General features: G+C 53.0%; 2 protein-coding genes and 1 non-coding gene across 7 annotated transcripts; 2 read left to right on the plus strand and 1 right to left on the minus strand.

Moving 5' to 3' along the window:
- The first annotated feature begins 684 nt into the window (after positions 1-684).
- On the plus strand, positions 685-4273 carry Gdf15 (growth differentiation factor 15). 2 transcript variants are annotated; one of them, NM_019216.3, is made up of 3 exons: positions 685-997; positions 1528-1819; positions 3492-4273. In NM_019216.3, exons 2-3 carry the CDS (start codon positions 1540-1542, stop codon positions 4121-4123), a joined length of 912 nt encoding a protein of 303 aa, NP_062089.2. In that variant the 5' UTR covers positions 685-997; positions 1528-1539; the 3' UTR covers positions 4124-4273. The 2 variants fall into 2 exon arrangements, with proteins under 2 accessions (NP_062089.2, NP_001398512.1); NM_001411583.1 differs by lacking the exon at positions 685-997 and having other exon boundaries at positions 1514-1819.
- Positions 3118-9940, minus strand: Lrrc25 (leucine rich repeat containing 25). Of its 4 annotated transcripts, XM_087588961.1 has the most exons (5): positions 9860-9940; positions 9102-9188; positions 8673-8736; positions 7773-8583; positions 4218-5941 (listed from the first exon to the last, which is right to left on the minus strand). In XM_087588961.1, exons 4-5 carry the CDS (start codon positions 8558-8560, stop codon positions 5803-5805), a joined length of 927 nt encoding a protein of 308 aa, XP_087445087.1. In that variant the 5' UTR covers positions 8561-8583; positions 8673-8736; positions 9102-9188; positions 9860-9940; the 3' UTR covers positions 4218-5802.
- A 3942-nt stretch (positions 9941-13882) lies between these two features.
- LOC148000429 (Nuclear RNase P) lies at positions 13883-14171 on the plus strand. Its single transcript, XR_015640594.1, has one exon.
- The last annotated feature ends 296 nt before the right edge of the window (positions 14172-14467 follow it).

Below are 14467 nucleotides of genomic sequence, written 5' to 3' on the forward strand. Positions count from 1 at the left end.
GGACTGATGGTCGATGGTTGGCCTGAGATCCAGGCCACCGATCAGAGGTCAGCAGCTTGCCCACAGCAGAGAATCTGACTCTGAGACTTAAATTTGGGGGAAAAACGGGGCTGGGGATTTAGCTCAGTGGTAGAGCGCTTACCTAGGAAGCGCAAGGCCCTGGGTTCGGTCCCCAGCTCCGAAAAAAAGAACCAAAAAAAAAAATTTTGGGGGAAAAACGTTCAGAGATGAAAATAATCCCCACTCTCACCGGCTGGGTGTCCACCAAGCTGCCCCTCCCCACGGGAGCACAAGGGCAGGGTCACCTCCCTTCATACTGATCATTTAGACAAAGGGTCCTAGACCAGACAGGTAACTTTGGGGGCAGGTCTTGGGTCTACAGGAGGAGGGGGACTAGTGCATAAGGGGCAGGGCTTAGATCTGAGGGGGGGGGGTCTGGGATCAGCAGGAGGTGGGTTCTGGGGTCAGCCCGGGCTTCTACCTCCTGTCCAGTGAGCACCAGGACAGAGGGACAGAAGGGATGGCGGCGGGTGAAGACTTACCATGCACCTACCTGGCCTTCACAGGGGGACATGGAGCCCCATAGTCAGTCATAACTTGGAGTCACCCCACAGGTCAGAGGCCACCCAGCAGTACGTAGATATTGGGAGGGAACCCTAGGTGCTCCAGATCCCAGCAGGAGAACTTGGTGACACCTGGTGCCCTAGATGCTCACTCTGGTCTCACTCAGAAGTCCCGGCTACAGCCACTACCCTTCGGAGGCTCAGGCTGACTGTGGACAGGGCTCCTGGCGACTTCGTCCTCATCTATCTTCCTTTGGAGCCTGAGACCAACTGCCCTCACCCTCCAGCCACCTACCGACTCCCGACTGGAAGGAGACCCATGGGCAGATTTCCTCTTGCCTCTCTCCCCAATAGAGACCCCTGGTCTGGGGATACTGAGGCAGGCACAGGGCAGGCGTGTGTGAGCACCCAGTCATCCTGGAAATCTAGTGAAGGTTCCTGAAGCAGGAGCTGTTCGCACAGGGTTTTGAAGCATTAGTAGGAGTTCCGAAGAGAACCTTGAATGGGTGCAGTACTCCCTGGTTTGCTCTTCTGTCCCAGCCCATTTAGACAGGGTTGTAAAGTCTACTCCTGGGACACTGAGACGTAGGGTGACTTGCCTGAACTTGCCTTTTCTAGATTTTCCTTGGCTTCTTTACCTTCGATGGGGGTGGAGAAGGGGAGGGAGGGAGAGAGGAAGAAAGGGAGAGAGAGCCCTGGTCCCAAGGGGAAGGAAGAAGCCACTTGAACTTCAGTCTGGACTACATCACATGTTCTGTGGGGACAGTCAGCACTCACTCAGGTCACAGTCCCCGCATTTTCCCTCGTGAGCTGAGAGGTTCCGCCCCCGCCCCCCTGCGGAGCCCTGGGATTCCCGCCCGGATTAGCCTGGTCACCCGAGTTGGCATCGCACAAGGGGGCGGGGCGGACAGAGTCCAGTGGGTATAAAGGCAGCTGCGAAGGCTTAACGCAAAGTCACACTCAGGACACAAGCGACATGGCCCTGCGCGCGCTCCATGCCCAGCCTACAGGCGGTCCTCAGCTGAGGTTCCTGCTGTTCCTGCTGCTCTTGCTGCTTCTGCTGTCATGGCCATCTCAGGGGGACGCCCTGGCAGTGCCTGAGCAGCGACGCTCCCTCTCTGAGTCCCAACTCAACCCGGACGAGCTACGGGGTCGCTTCCAGGACCTGCTGAGCCGACTGCATGCCAACCAGAGCCGGGAGGACTCGAACTCAGAACCAACCCCTGACCCAGCTGTCCGGATACTCAGTCCAGAGGGTAAGTGGCAGCTGGGGACCCACTTCAGCAACACCCTCTCCAAGCTCTAACCAACACACTCAAGTCCACGAGACCCAGTCAGTCCAGCTTCCGAGCCTCAGTTTCCCCTGCTGTGACCTCTGGAGTTGCCAGCAGTCCCCCGTGCAGTGGGCTCAGCCAGAGTAGGAAGGACGACCGTCCTCAGACCGGAGCTGGACAAATGATGTCCAGAGAGGTCGAGGTCTTTCCTGGAGATGCACAGCACTCTAGTGGGAGAGGACACGGGGGATGGTTAGAGGGTACTGGAGAGGGGAGGTAGGAAAGAGAGCCAGGTTGAGAGCCAGAGGGAAAAGAACCTGCGGGAACTGGATCCGGAATCTGACGCAATCGCTGGTCAAGAATCTGCTACTGTAACAAGTGACAGTGGCCTGGATGGGAGGGAGGAGGATCCCTGGGCCTCGGCTCCGCGTTAGGACCCAGGCCGATCTGGCCCCGCCCCCTCACAAATCCGCTTGGGCACGCCCCTTCACAAATCCGCTAGCTTTGTGTGAATCCCAGTGAACTGTCACTCTGACGACCTGCAAAGTCTTACTTGGATATGGTAACTACTCCAGAGGTTGAGGCAGGGAAATTGCCGTGAGTTCAAGGCCAGCTGGGACTACATAGTGAGAACCTGTCCCAATTTTTTTTTTAAGATTTATTTATTATATGTAAGTACACTGTAGCTGTCTTCAGACACACCAGAAGAGGGCATCAGATCCCATTACAGACGGTTGTGAGCCACCGTGTGGTTGCTGGGATTTGAACTCAGGTCCTCTGGAAGAAGAGTGCGTTCTCTTAATCGCTGCGCTATTTCTGCAGCCCCCGTCCCATTCATTGTTTTCCTCTTTTTCTTTTTCCATTTCTTCCTTCCTTTCTTTCTAACATTATGTATACATCATACAGCTTTCTGCCTGCATGTTTGTCTGCAGGCCAGAAGAGGGCATCAGATCCCATTACAGATGGTTGTGAACTATCATGTGTGGTTGCTGGGAATTGAAGTCAGGACCTCTGGAAGAACAGACAGTGCTCTTAACCTCTGAGCGATCTCTCTAGCCCCCTTTCTTTCTTTCTTTCTTTCTTTCTTTCTTTCTTTCTCTCTCTCTCTCTCTCTCTCTCTCTCTCTCTCTCTCTCTCTCTCTCTCTCTTTCTTTCTTTTTGAGATAGGGACTTTGTAGCTCAGGTTGACTGCAAACTCAGGGCAATCCTTCTGCCTCCATTTCCCAAGTGTGAAAAGGTGGCCACCAAACACTGCTTTAAAGAAAATCAACTTTTGTTTGTTAAAACACTTTATTCAGAGGTTTGGGGAAAGGTTTGAGAAGTACTCCACAGGGCAGACCTTAGAGATCTCCCTGTTGCTAAGAGCAAAATCAGCTTTTAACCAGAAGGTGCTGGTGGAAGTCTTTAATCCCAGCACTTGGGAGACAGAGGCAGGCAGATCTCTGAGTTCGAGGCTAGCCTGGCTTACATCGAGAGTTACATTTATTTAACTACACTGAGAACCAGGGCTACCCTGAGAGACCTTGGGCTACATATGTTTAACATCTGTGCAAAGGCCCTGTGGTGGGTGGGAGTGGCACATTTGCACACGGACACACCTGTGCCTGGCACATACTGAGCACATGAGTAACGGGCGTTCTGGTTTCTTCTGCAGTGCGATTGGGGTCCCACGGCCGGCTGCTGCTCCGCGTCAACCGGGCGTCGCTGACTCAGGGTCTCCCCGAAGCCTACCGCGTGCACCGAGCGCTGCTCCTGCTGACGCCTTCGTCCAGGCCCTGGGACATCACCAGGCCCCTGCAACGTGCGATCAGCCTCCAGGGACCCCACGCTCGCGCACTGCGCTTGCGCCTGGCGCCGCCTCCCGACCTAGCCGTGCTGCCCTCTGGCGGCGCGCGCCTGGAACTGCACTTACGATCGGCCGCCGGCAGGGGGCGCCGAAGCGCGCATTTGCACCCAAGAGACTCGTGCCCGCTGGGTCCCGGGCGCTGCTGTCACCTGGAGACTGTGCAGGCAACTCTCGAGGACCTAGGTTGGAGCGACTGGGTACTGTCCCCGCGTCAGCTGCAACTGAGCATGTGCGTGGGCGAGTGCCCCCACCTCTACCGGTCGGCCAACACGCATGCGCAGATCAAAGCACGCCTGCATGGCCTGCAGCCCGACAGAGTGCCGGCCCCGTGCTGTGTCCCCTCCAGCTACACCCCGGTGGTTCTTATGCACAGGACAGACAGCGGCGTGTCACTGCAGACTTATGATGATCTGGTAGCCCAGGGCTGCCACTGCGCTTGAGCACTGGGCCCTGCTCCTTACCTACACTCCCCTTCCATGATGCTATTTATATTTTTATTTAATAATATTATTAATTTATTGGGGTTGGGCTGGGTGGGTGGATTGTGTATTTATTTAAAACTCTGCTAATAAAGGTGAGCTTGGTTTCTATGCGGCGTCTCAGTGATCTCGGCATGATTCCCATCACCCTAGCCTCAGTTTCCCTTGTCACCTGAGAAGTGGAGCAGAGGACGGGCCTCCATTAGGCTGGCCTGGGGTGATTTTATTGACTGACAGCTGATGTGAGTGACCAGCCAGGGCCTGGTGGTCCTGCCATGTTTGAGCCGCAAGGAGGAGCAGGACAGTCAGCAGTTCATTGCTGCAGCCTCTGCTTCAGCGCCCTTCTAGGTTCCCTCTGGACATTCCTCCCATCCCCATTTCAAGCCAGGCCTAACATCCCAGAATCAGGGGGCCTCTGCAATCCAGATAGTCCGACAACGGCTGGCTGGGAATGAAAAGTGTAAGAAGCCAGTGGCTGCTCAGTCAACAAGACTGGGTGTCTCGGCTGCTCTTCAGTATGTGCTGGAGTCTTGAAGGGAGCTCCAGTGCCAGTGAAGGAATGGATGTGCCAGCAAGCAAAGCGCAAAAGCTCTTCTTCCATTGTCCTTATGTAGGTTCCCAGCCGAGGGTGAGGCCCAGATTAAAGGCGAGTCTGCCCACTTTAAAAATTCAGGATCAAAAGCAGGGCATATGCTTTCTCTCAAAGGTCCAGACAAGAAGTGCATCTTCCACCGTCAGTTTAGTCTGAGCCCGGAGTAGAGACAGGACGATCTCTGTGAGTTCCTGAACACCCAGGGCTACACACACACACACCCACACACCCACACACACACACACACACACACACACAGAGAGAGAGAGAGAGAGAGAGAGAGAGAGAGAGAGAGAGAGAGAGAGAGAGAGAAGAGATTTTCCCATTTTAAAGTAAGCAGAAGTCGCTCACAGGTGTGTGTGCGCCCTCCAGTTTTGGGTTTAAATCCAGATTCTGTCAAAGTAACAACCTGGAGCCACCACAGCACTGAAGGAGCCTTAAGTGTACTCTGGTGAGCAGTAAATCCTGGTGGGAAGGACAAAAGGAAAGAAAAGGGGACACAGGGAGACAGAGAGGCAGGGAGAGCCACATAGGCTGGAGCCCAGACCTAGGATCGGGAACCCGGGAATCTTGAGGGTGGGGAAGGGAAGGAAGATAAGGGGTGGGAGGAGGAACGGATGAAGACCATGTTGTGACCTCTCGGGGCTTCCGGATGACCCGAGTAGGAGAGAGGAGGGGAGTGAAGCGGAGAGGAAGGGAGGGGAAAGATCCCTAAGGGCTGAGAAGGCAGGAATGCCTCCTATGGAGTCTGAGTGGCTGGTGGGTGAGCAGCAGGCAGAGGGGACACAGAGCGAGCAGAACTGTGAATTCAGATAAAGTTCGGACTTTCCGGAAATCACCGGTCAGTCCTGCTCAGAGTTCCACGTGGCCCAGAGCATTTATGGAGCACCATCTGCATGCGCACTGACCGGAGGGTTGTTGCTGATCTTTCTTCCTCTTTGGGAGTCTTCCTGCTCCCTGTGATGTTGGGCGTGCGGGAGCGGGGCGGGGGGTACTGCGGGGAACGGATTCTCAGGTTAAATGTCTGTCCCTGTGGGCCAGACCCGGCTCAGCGCCAGGAAACCACACGCTCATCGTCCTCCAATGGGGCCCGCCCCAGGGACTCCAGGTTGCAATAGACGGGCTGAGGGTCCAGGTCGACACTCCTGTAGTTCATGTAGCAGTCATTGTCTCCAGAAGGGCAGCTTCTGCGGAGGCAGATGTACATCAGAGGCGGGTGACTGAGGCGAAGAGACAGGGGCCAGTGACAGGGTCTCATCGTGTAGCCCAGGCTGGCCTGGCTCTCACAGATAATATGCTCCTGTTCCGCTCCTACCTGTTTTTCCAACTTCCTGTGTGACTCCCACTCCTCTGAAAGTCACCGATTCAGCATGATTAAAATATGTGTGGAAGACACACACCTGATTTGACTTGTATATGTGCACTCGTGTAAGCATGGGTATGAGTGTGTGCGTGTGCATGCATGTGTGTGCAAGCATGTAAGCGTGTGTATTTGTGTTGTCTGTGCGTGTGCATGGGTGTATATGTGCATGTATGGTTCGTGCATTTATGTGTGTCTGCGTCCATGTATGTGTGTGGACGTATTTGTGCGTGTGAGTGCATGAATAATTCATGCATGTGTGTGCATGTGAGTGCATATATGTGTCTGTGCTTGCGTGTGTGGGTGTGTGTGTGTGCGCGCACACGCGTGAGTGTGCATCCATATGTACTAGTATGGCTCCTGCATGTATGTGTGTCTGGGCATGCACATGCACGTGCCTGTGTGGGTATACTCATGTGTGCATGCACATGTGCCAATATTTTCTTTCCAGTGCAGAACCCAGCTTCTTGTCCTTGCGGTTTTTTTTTTTTCTTTTTTTTTTTTTTTCTGGAGCTGGGGACCGAACCCAGGGCCTTGCGCTCGTTAGGCAAGTGCTCTTCCGCTGAGCTAAATCCCCAACCCCTTTGTCCTTGCGTTTTGAGACAGGGTCTTGTGTAGGCCAGGCTAGCCTGAACTCGGATTTTACATCCCCCACCCTCACCCCAGATGGTCTGGATGGCGGGGACGGGATGTCTGGGAGAGCACTCCAGCTCCAATCCAGCCCCACCTCCGGTTTACTTTTAACTTTTTTCACTATCATTTGCCTGTGATCGCAGAAGAGGTTGTGACAGGCTCCGTGAAGTACAAGGAAGAAAGAAACCCCAGTTTTCGGTTTTTGGGAAGCTGAGCAGGGCCTAGAACAGGGCCAGTGAAGCCAGGGTGGGGCCATCTCTCCTTTTTCCTGACTAACTGGTTCGGCCTACATTGGTGACCTTCCCCATCCCCCTCCACCGGTCACTTCCCCTTTCTCAATATTTGCATATCATTTGCATACATTTCTTCTCAACCGAGTTACACAAATCTCCTACCTCAGCTTCCAGCAGACTTCCCTATTCCATATTCTTGGTCAGTCCCCCCACAAACTTCCCAATTCTCTCTCTCTCTCTCTCTCTCTCTCTCTCTCTCTCTCTCTCACACACACACACACACACACACACACACACACACACACAGACCACAGAGTCTCTTGTGGTCCCCAACTCAGAATCCTTCTGCCTCCACCCCATAGGGCTGGGAAGATAGGTGGGCACACCATCCTTACTCACCTACTCAGTTTTAACCTACTGTGCATCCCAAGTGTCACAGGGAGATGAGGGTGTTGTCCTCTAGCATGGGGACACAGACATCTGTGAGCCAGGAGACTGGACTGCTGACCCTTTGCCAAGTCCTACTTGACCTGGAACCCTGGTTCCTTCAGAGGTATGAGCTGGGTTTACAGCTCACAAGATGGCGGCTGGCCCCTTGGGAACTTTCCAAACTCTTATTCTCCTACCTCTGGAGGTGAGGTGAGGCCTGCAGCCCTCATCTGAACATGTGAAGCTTCACGAGGCCCAGCTGACAGTTTCAGGCCAACTATATACTCATGGTGACTCCACTCTCTCAGGCCTCCATGCTCTCTAAAGCAGAGTAATTGCTCATTGTGGACAGGGGTCACTCACCTGGCTGCAGACCATGAACAATCCTCGGCTGCCTGGCCAATGAAGACATTCTCATAATCCATCGTGGACCTGTTGGGTGGCAAGTCTGGGGCCTTGGGACGAGGCTGCCGGCTGCTGTACCTTGGCAAGAAGTCTGTCACTGGTGTGGGGCCATCGTGTGAATTCTGGACTTTGCTGAGACCCTGCTTACCGACATGTCGGCGACGAAGCCTCCAGGCCAGCACAGATCCACCAACAGCCAAAGCCAGGAAGATAGTCCCAGCAACAAGGGCGCCAATGGACCCCGGGGCCCAGCCTGGGGGACAGCTGACCTGGAGGAAGGTGGAGAGGTTCCTGGGAGCTGCCGTAACTGGGTGTAGACACAGCTGCTGCTGCCCAGAACAGTTGTTCTGCCGAACATTTTGCCAGGAGGCCAGACCACAGCTGCAGTCTGCCCTGAGCTCCAGGTCGCAGCGTAGGGCCAGCGACCCGTCCACACTGTCCAGATGGTTGTGGGTGACAATCAGGGTTTGCAGCTTTTCCAGGTTGGCAAAGAAGACCCCAGGGAGCACCCGAAGGTTATTCTTAGACAGGTCCAGGACCTGTGCATGCCTGGCCTTCAAGGGCTGACTCTGTGGCAGGGACAGGCCGAGGCCGCTGAAATTGAGGCAGGTGTCATTAAATGTCTGAGTCCAGTCCACGTTGCTTGCGTAAACCGTGCAGGTAAGATCTTGACTCCCTGACTCGTGCAGGAGGGCCAACAGCATCGGGAGGCATGACCACAGCAGCCCAGCTCCCGTGCTCCCCATTCTAGCCACCTGTGTGGTAAACACTGTGGGTTTAAATGAGTTAAACACCATGGGTTTAAAAAAGTACAGATTAATTAATAATTCAAACCAGGCTATATGTGGTGGCGCATACCTTTAATCCCAGCACTCGGCTGGCAGGGGCAGGTGGGTCTCTGTGACTTCGAGGCCAGCCTGGTCTACATAGTAAGACCCAACAAAGCTCAAATAAAACACCCCAATCAGTTTCCTGACATGAAAGCTCATGACCCCTGGCTGAGCTGTTTCCCTGGTCCCTGAGTCTCCAACTACTGGTCTGTGAAATGGGTACATCCCGCACCTGCCCACAAGACTAGACTACCTGCCCGGGCTTCCCACCATCTGCAACACTCCTATTGGCCAAGGCGCAACTATGTGCAAATGAGTTGTTGTCCTGGAAACAGCCTAGCCCAGGTCCTGGCCATCTTTCCTGCAGACCCTGCTATTCTACATCGCCCAACCCTGGAGTGAGGCAGACATGATGCTGTGAAGGATCCGTGCCAGCTGCCTGAGCCCTGGGTCTCACCTCCTGATCTTTGCGGTGTCCCAAGCCTCAAGGGCCTAGGGGTTGGGGTTCACCGCTTCTGGCGCTCTCCACCTGTGAGTCCAGCACCTGAGGGAAGAGGAGCAGGTGTAGGAGTAGAGGGGTCAGCAGAGAGACCTCTGCGAGCCTCAGGCTCTCACGAGAGGAGGAGGGGCCGAACTGTCCCACTTCTCTCTTGCTGTGACCTCACTCTGAGCTCCTTGGCCCGCAGCTTCCCCTCCACCCGCTTCCTGACCTTTGCTGGGCTCTACAAATATTCACTCAACGAACGATCACTTAAAATGCCTCAGCTCTGGGCAGGTACTCAGGGGCCATCTGGTCCTGGGAAAGATCAGAACTGGACAGTGATCAGAAGTCCAACCCCCGAATGGAGAAGTGATCAGAAGTCTGTCCGCATGGAGGCAGGACAGAAAGAAGGGACAGACTCTCACAAGGCATCCTAGAAGAGGAGGCATTAAGGTTAGGGTTTCAAGGGGTTGGGGATTTAGCTCAGTGGTAGAGCGCTTGCCTAGCAAGTGCAAGGCCCTGGGTTTGGTCCCCAGCTACAAAAAAAAAAAGAAGGAAAAAAAAGATTTATAAAAAAAAAAAAAAAAGGTTAGGGCTTCAACACATAGTTAGGAGTTGCCACAGAGTCTTAAAACCTGTCCTTAATTCTCCGAGCTCTGTGGAAGTTTCTGTGGCAGGCTGTTGGAGAGGGGCTGTGGGGACCAGCTCAGGGAAGGCATATAGCTGATAAATACCTGGCAGGCAGGAGCGGTCCTCAGCAAGGCAGCAGGAGCTAAGACCCTGAGGTCTGAGGAGCAGCTGGGTAAGAGGAAACTGAAGGAGGAACTGGAAGTGTTGTCCTCCCACTGGTGTAAATGGGCAAGCCAGCAAGTCCCAGGACCAGTGGGAGCCCAGCTGGTGTGTGCTCAGGGGAAGGGAGTGTGAAGACAGAATCCGGATCCCTGAGGCAGAGAGACATTCCAGGCTGTGGGAGAGGACCCCATCCAGGTAGACTGAAAGAAGTGGCATGGTTGTGTGGGTTCACAGGATCAGGGGGCCAGCTCTCTCCTTGACCCCCTTGGGGATGCTAACCACATAGGCTGGCAGGGCCGTGGGGTACAGGAACCCTAGCACTGAAGGGGGTAATGGGGACCTGGCTTATGCTGGTATCTGGGGTCAGACACAGGGGTTGGGGATTTAGCTCAGTGGTAGAGCGCTTGCCTAGCAAACGCAAGGCCCTGGGTTCTGTCCCCAACTCCGAAGAAAAGAAAAAGGAAAAAAAAAAAGTCAGACACAATGATGTGACATGAGCAGCCTCCCTTCCCTAGGCTCCAGCAGCCTCAGCTCATGACCTGAGGCTCCTTTTGGGGGAGTGGAATACTCTGGGAGCAGAGGTGACAGACACAGAGGACAGACGACAGCTGACAAGAGTCTATTCTCTCCTTCCCCCGTGTGTTCTCAGAGGATGACCTCAGATGTCAGGCATGGATGGTGACAAGAACCAGTCTACAGAAATCTTTGAATGTAATCACAGCCAGAAGCCAGAAGAGCCCTCGGCTCATATACCCAGACATAGCAAACTTCCCAATGACCCTTAGGAGTACCCAAATAACCATGCATGCTCATAGACACCCCAAAATATCCAACGACTCTCAGAGACCCCAAAGCCCTCAAAGATATTGGGAGACCCCCAATGTCTCCGAAATGCCAGTGACACACACATAACCCCCACGATCCCTAGAGACTCAGACATGCAGCCCTCAGCACCAAGGTCCCCAATATATGACACCCCACAATTGAGCTCTGCTGTCCTAATGCTTCTATGCTGGAGCAGCCTGCATCCCCCAAGTGCCCCAGTCTCTGAGGTCAGCTCCACCTGCTGCTTGTCCCCTACAAATGTCTGACACACCAGAAATGCCCAGGTCCTGCACTCCAGTGACCCCTTTCCTGACTCCCTGTGATGGCTACAGGGCCCATGAAGACTGTGCCATGGGCATACTCCATTCTTTCCCACAGGAAGGAGGAGGGCTGCGCACCAGGCTGCTGGCCAAGCAAAGACCAGGGGATGGGCTGGGTGGCAGGGGACACTGAGAGTCACTGAAGTTATCAGGTTAAGACTGACAATTGAACTCTGGCAGCATTGAGCCTTTGCCCACTCTCAGACCCGCAAACCCAGTTTCTAGTTCCTGGGGAATTTAGAGGCAAAGCAGTTCTGAGCTATGATCTTTGTGTGTTCAGCCAGTGTAGCTTAGATTGTGCTGGAACTGTCATCCTCCTGCCTCTGCATCCCCAGTGTTGGGGCGGCAGAGGCTGTGCTGCCACCCAGGATGGGGTTTTATAGAGAACTAGAGTGCCTGTACTCAGAAGCACTCAGGAAATGTGAAACAGTGAGCTAGTGTCTTGGACAGAAGCTGTGTATGACTGTTTCCTACCCAGAATGTGGATGTGGTTAACAGCTTGGTGACCTGTGTTGTCTGCAGGGCAAGGCCGGTCAGTCCTTCCTGTGGACATTTTCCTCTTGGTCAACAGGACTGAGCCATCTTTATGGAAGTGACCATATGTACTCAGTAAAGAGCTTCAGTATAAGCATGGCTTAAGCTTCCTTGTACACAGTTGGGTTAATTATCAGCAGAATGGTTTCCCCCCAAAATTGTGCGTATGGCTACAATAAACCATCCTGTATCAGACTCCAGGTGCAGAGTCATGTAGCTTAGGGTTCCCCTCCTGCCTCACTAGGGTTTTTTCTCTGCCGGCCCTGGTGTTGGCAGAGACCCTCACAGAATTATAGAAACCACTTATAGAGACTAAGTACTAAGTACTAAGTACTAAGTACCTAAGTACCTAAGTACTAAGCCTGAGATTTTATGTCTGGAAAGGTTTGATTTTGTTTTTTGTTTTGTTTTGTTTCTTTGTTTGTTTGTTGTTTTGAGACAGGGTTTCTCTGTGTAGCACCGGCTGTCCTGGAAGTCACTCTGTAGACAAGGCTGGCTTCAAACTCACAGAGTATGAACACTTACTGGACTCATACAAGATTTAGCAAAATCTCCACTATTTGGCTAAAGGCAGTATAATGGTAATAAAAATAGTCAATTCGTATCCCATTTGCTTTTATTTCATGTGTACTGGTGCTTTGCTTGTATGTATGTCTATGTGAGGGTGTCAGACCCCCTGGAGCTGGAGTTACAGTGAAGAAGCAGTGTGACTCCATCCTGGGCTTGAAAACCATCTTATAGAGAAGACGAACTAAGTTCATTCCCATTTATAATTATATTTGTTTTCTCAAGGCTTGGGCTATGCCCTGAGGGAACTGAGGTAGCAGAATAAACTCCGTTCTGTTCTTAAGACTCCATTCTAAGGGTTGGGGAGATGGCTCAGCAGTTAAGAGCACTGACTGCTCTTCCAGAGGTCCTGAGTTCAATTCCCAGCAACCACATGGTGGCTCACAACCATCTGTAATGGGATCTGGTGCCCTCTTTTGGTGTGTCTGAAGACAGCTACAGTGTACTTATAGATAATAAATAAATCATAAAAGAAAAAAGAAAAAGACTCCATTATAAGTTAACTTGCCTTTAGAGAGGCATGGCCCCCTCCCTTGAGGTCTGAGAAAAAAAACTGCGAAATGTCCCTGGCAGTGGCAAATAGACAGAGCAGCTGCTGCTGGCTGATAACCAGAGTGGGCTCAGGAAACCTAAGTCTTTCCCAGGTCAGGTGCTCCTTTTTGATGTAGTCTCCCTCCTTGTGGTTTAACCAGATGCTGTAAAGCCATAGCTGAAAGACCAACACTCCTTTACCCTGTCATGTAATGCCGAGGTTGGGGGCTCCCGTTTGCGGTGTTTTTCTTTACAAACCCCCTTCACTTAGACCTGGGGTGAACTCTCCTTCCTGTTCCATCAGGAAGGTTGGTGGCCCAGTTCCAACTTGAATAAAGACCCTCATGCCATCGGGTTGTGACTCCTGGTGGTCTCTGGGGTGTTTACAATCTGGACACAACATTTGGTGCATTGGCCAGGAACCCCCAGACTTCTAGGACCCCTGACCCAGGGAGTCTGGCACCAGCTGGTGTCTGTGTCTTTGTGTATTGCCTGTTTCTGTTCTTGCTTTCCGGTTTTGAAAAAGGCCTCAAGGTGTCTGTATGAGCAGCATGGAGAGGCTAACAGTTGGAGGGTCGCAGCCTTGGAAGACAGACAGCCCTACTGTCAGTTGCTTTTGGTTTCTGGAGTGGGAATCTGTGAATCTGTGAGTCTTAGTCTTTGGATTAATTTTTGTTTTCAGTCAGTCGTGGAGTGGCTATTTTGTGGCTGTCTTATTTGTTGTGTTGTTTGGTCTTTACTTGTATGAACTGTGAGGGACGCCAAGGGACAGATTGTTTCTCACTTTAATCTTATTCTGACTCAAGGAAGTTAGGGCTAAGGACCACTGACTAAAACTTGGAGTGGCCAGCTTTTGATGTTGGATGGCCACCAGAGGGGAACCTGTAATCTCCCCAGGGTGTCAGCTGTAGAGGATAAAGTGCTTCAAAAGTTCCCCCTCTTTCCCCCTGCGGACACTTCTTCATCAACAGGAACAGCAGCAGAAATGGTGGCATCAGCTTCAGGGCTGGAGAGATGGCTCAGAGGTTGAGAGCGCTGACCGATCTTCCAGAGACCCTGAGTTCGATTCCCAGCAGTCACTTGGTGATTCCCCTTTTTCTCAGGACCGGCTCACACAGGGCTTATCCCCTCTCCCCTTCCCCCTCTGCTCAGTGCAGGCACAGTGCCCACTGGTATCCAGGGCCCCTAGAAGGTCTAAGACTGGGCCCTCCTGTAGACCTAACCAGGCTTTCCCTGAGTTGGGAGGTGAGTTCCCGGAGAGCAGGGCTCCACGCCTGGACACACTGGACAGGAGAGTCCCCAAATGGGCCCAGGTCTCCCTCACCAGAGCTTGCAACTGACTCCTGGCTACTCATTATTTTCAGTAAATGGCTACCCTTCTTGCTAGGAGAAGTGCTCGCTCCCTGTCTGAACAGATATGGTCTCTGAGCGGTTGGGGATTTAGCTCAGTGGTAGAGCGCTTGCCTAGCAAACGCAAGGCCCTGGGTTCGGTCCCCAGCTCCGAAAAAGAAAAAAAAGATGTGGTCTCTGAGTTGTAAAGAGAGGTTCTCACTGACAATATCCAGCCACGTTCAGCCCACTGAGAGGCAACAACCACTCGCTTCCATGCGCCTTAGGGTACTCAGGGCAGATGCCTTCCCCACCCCCAGACTCTCAAAGCTCTTACAGGTTCTCCTCACCATAGACAGAGGCCAAGAAACTGGCTCCTGGCCCCACAGGGAACCCCCCCAGATTGGGACTTTAATGTGGTGGAAGGAAGGAATCTCCAGATTC

The sequence above is a fragment of the Rattus norvegicus genome, chromosome 16 (assembly GCF_021556685.1).
Source record: "Rattus norvegicus strain SHRSP/BbbUtx chromosome 16, alternate assembly SHRSP_T2T, whole genome shotgun sequence".
Taxonomy (NCBI): domain Eukaryota; kingdom Metazoa; phylum Chordata; class Mammalia; order Rodentia; family Muridae; genus Rattus; species Rattus norvegicus.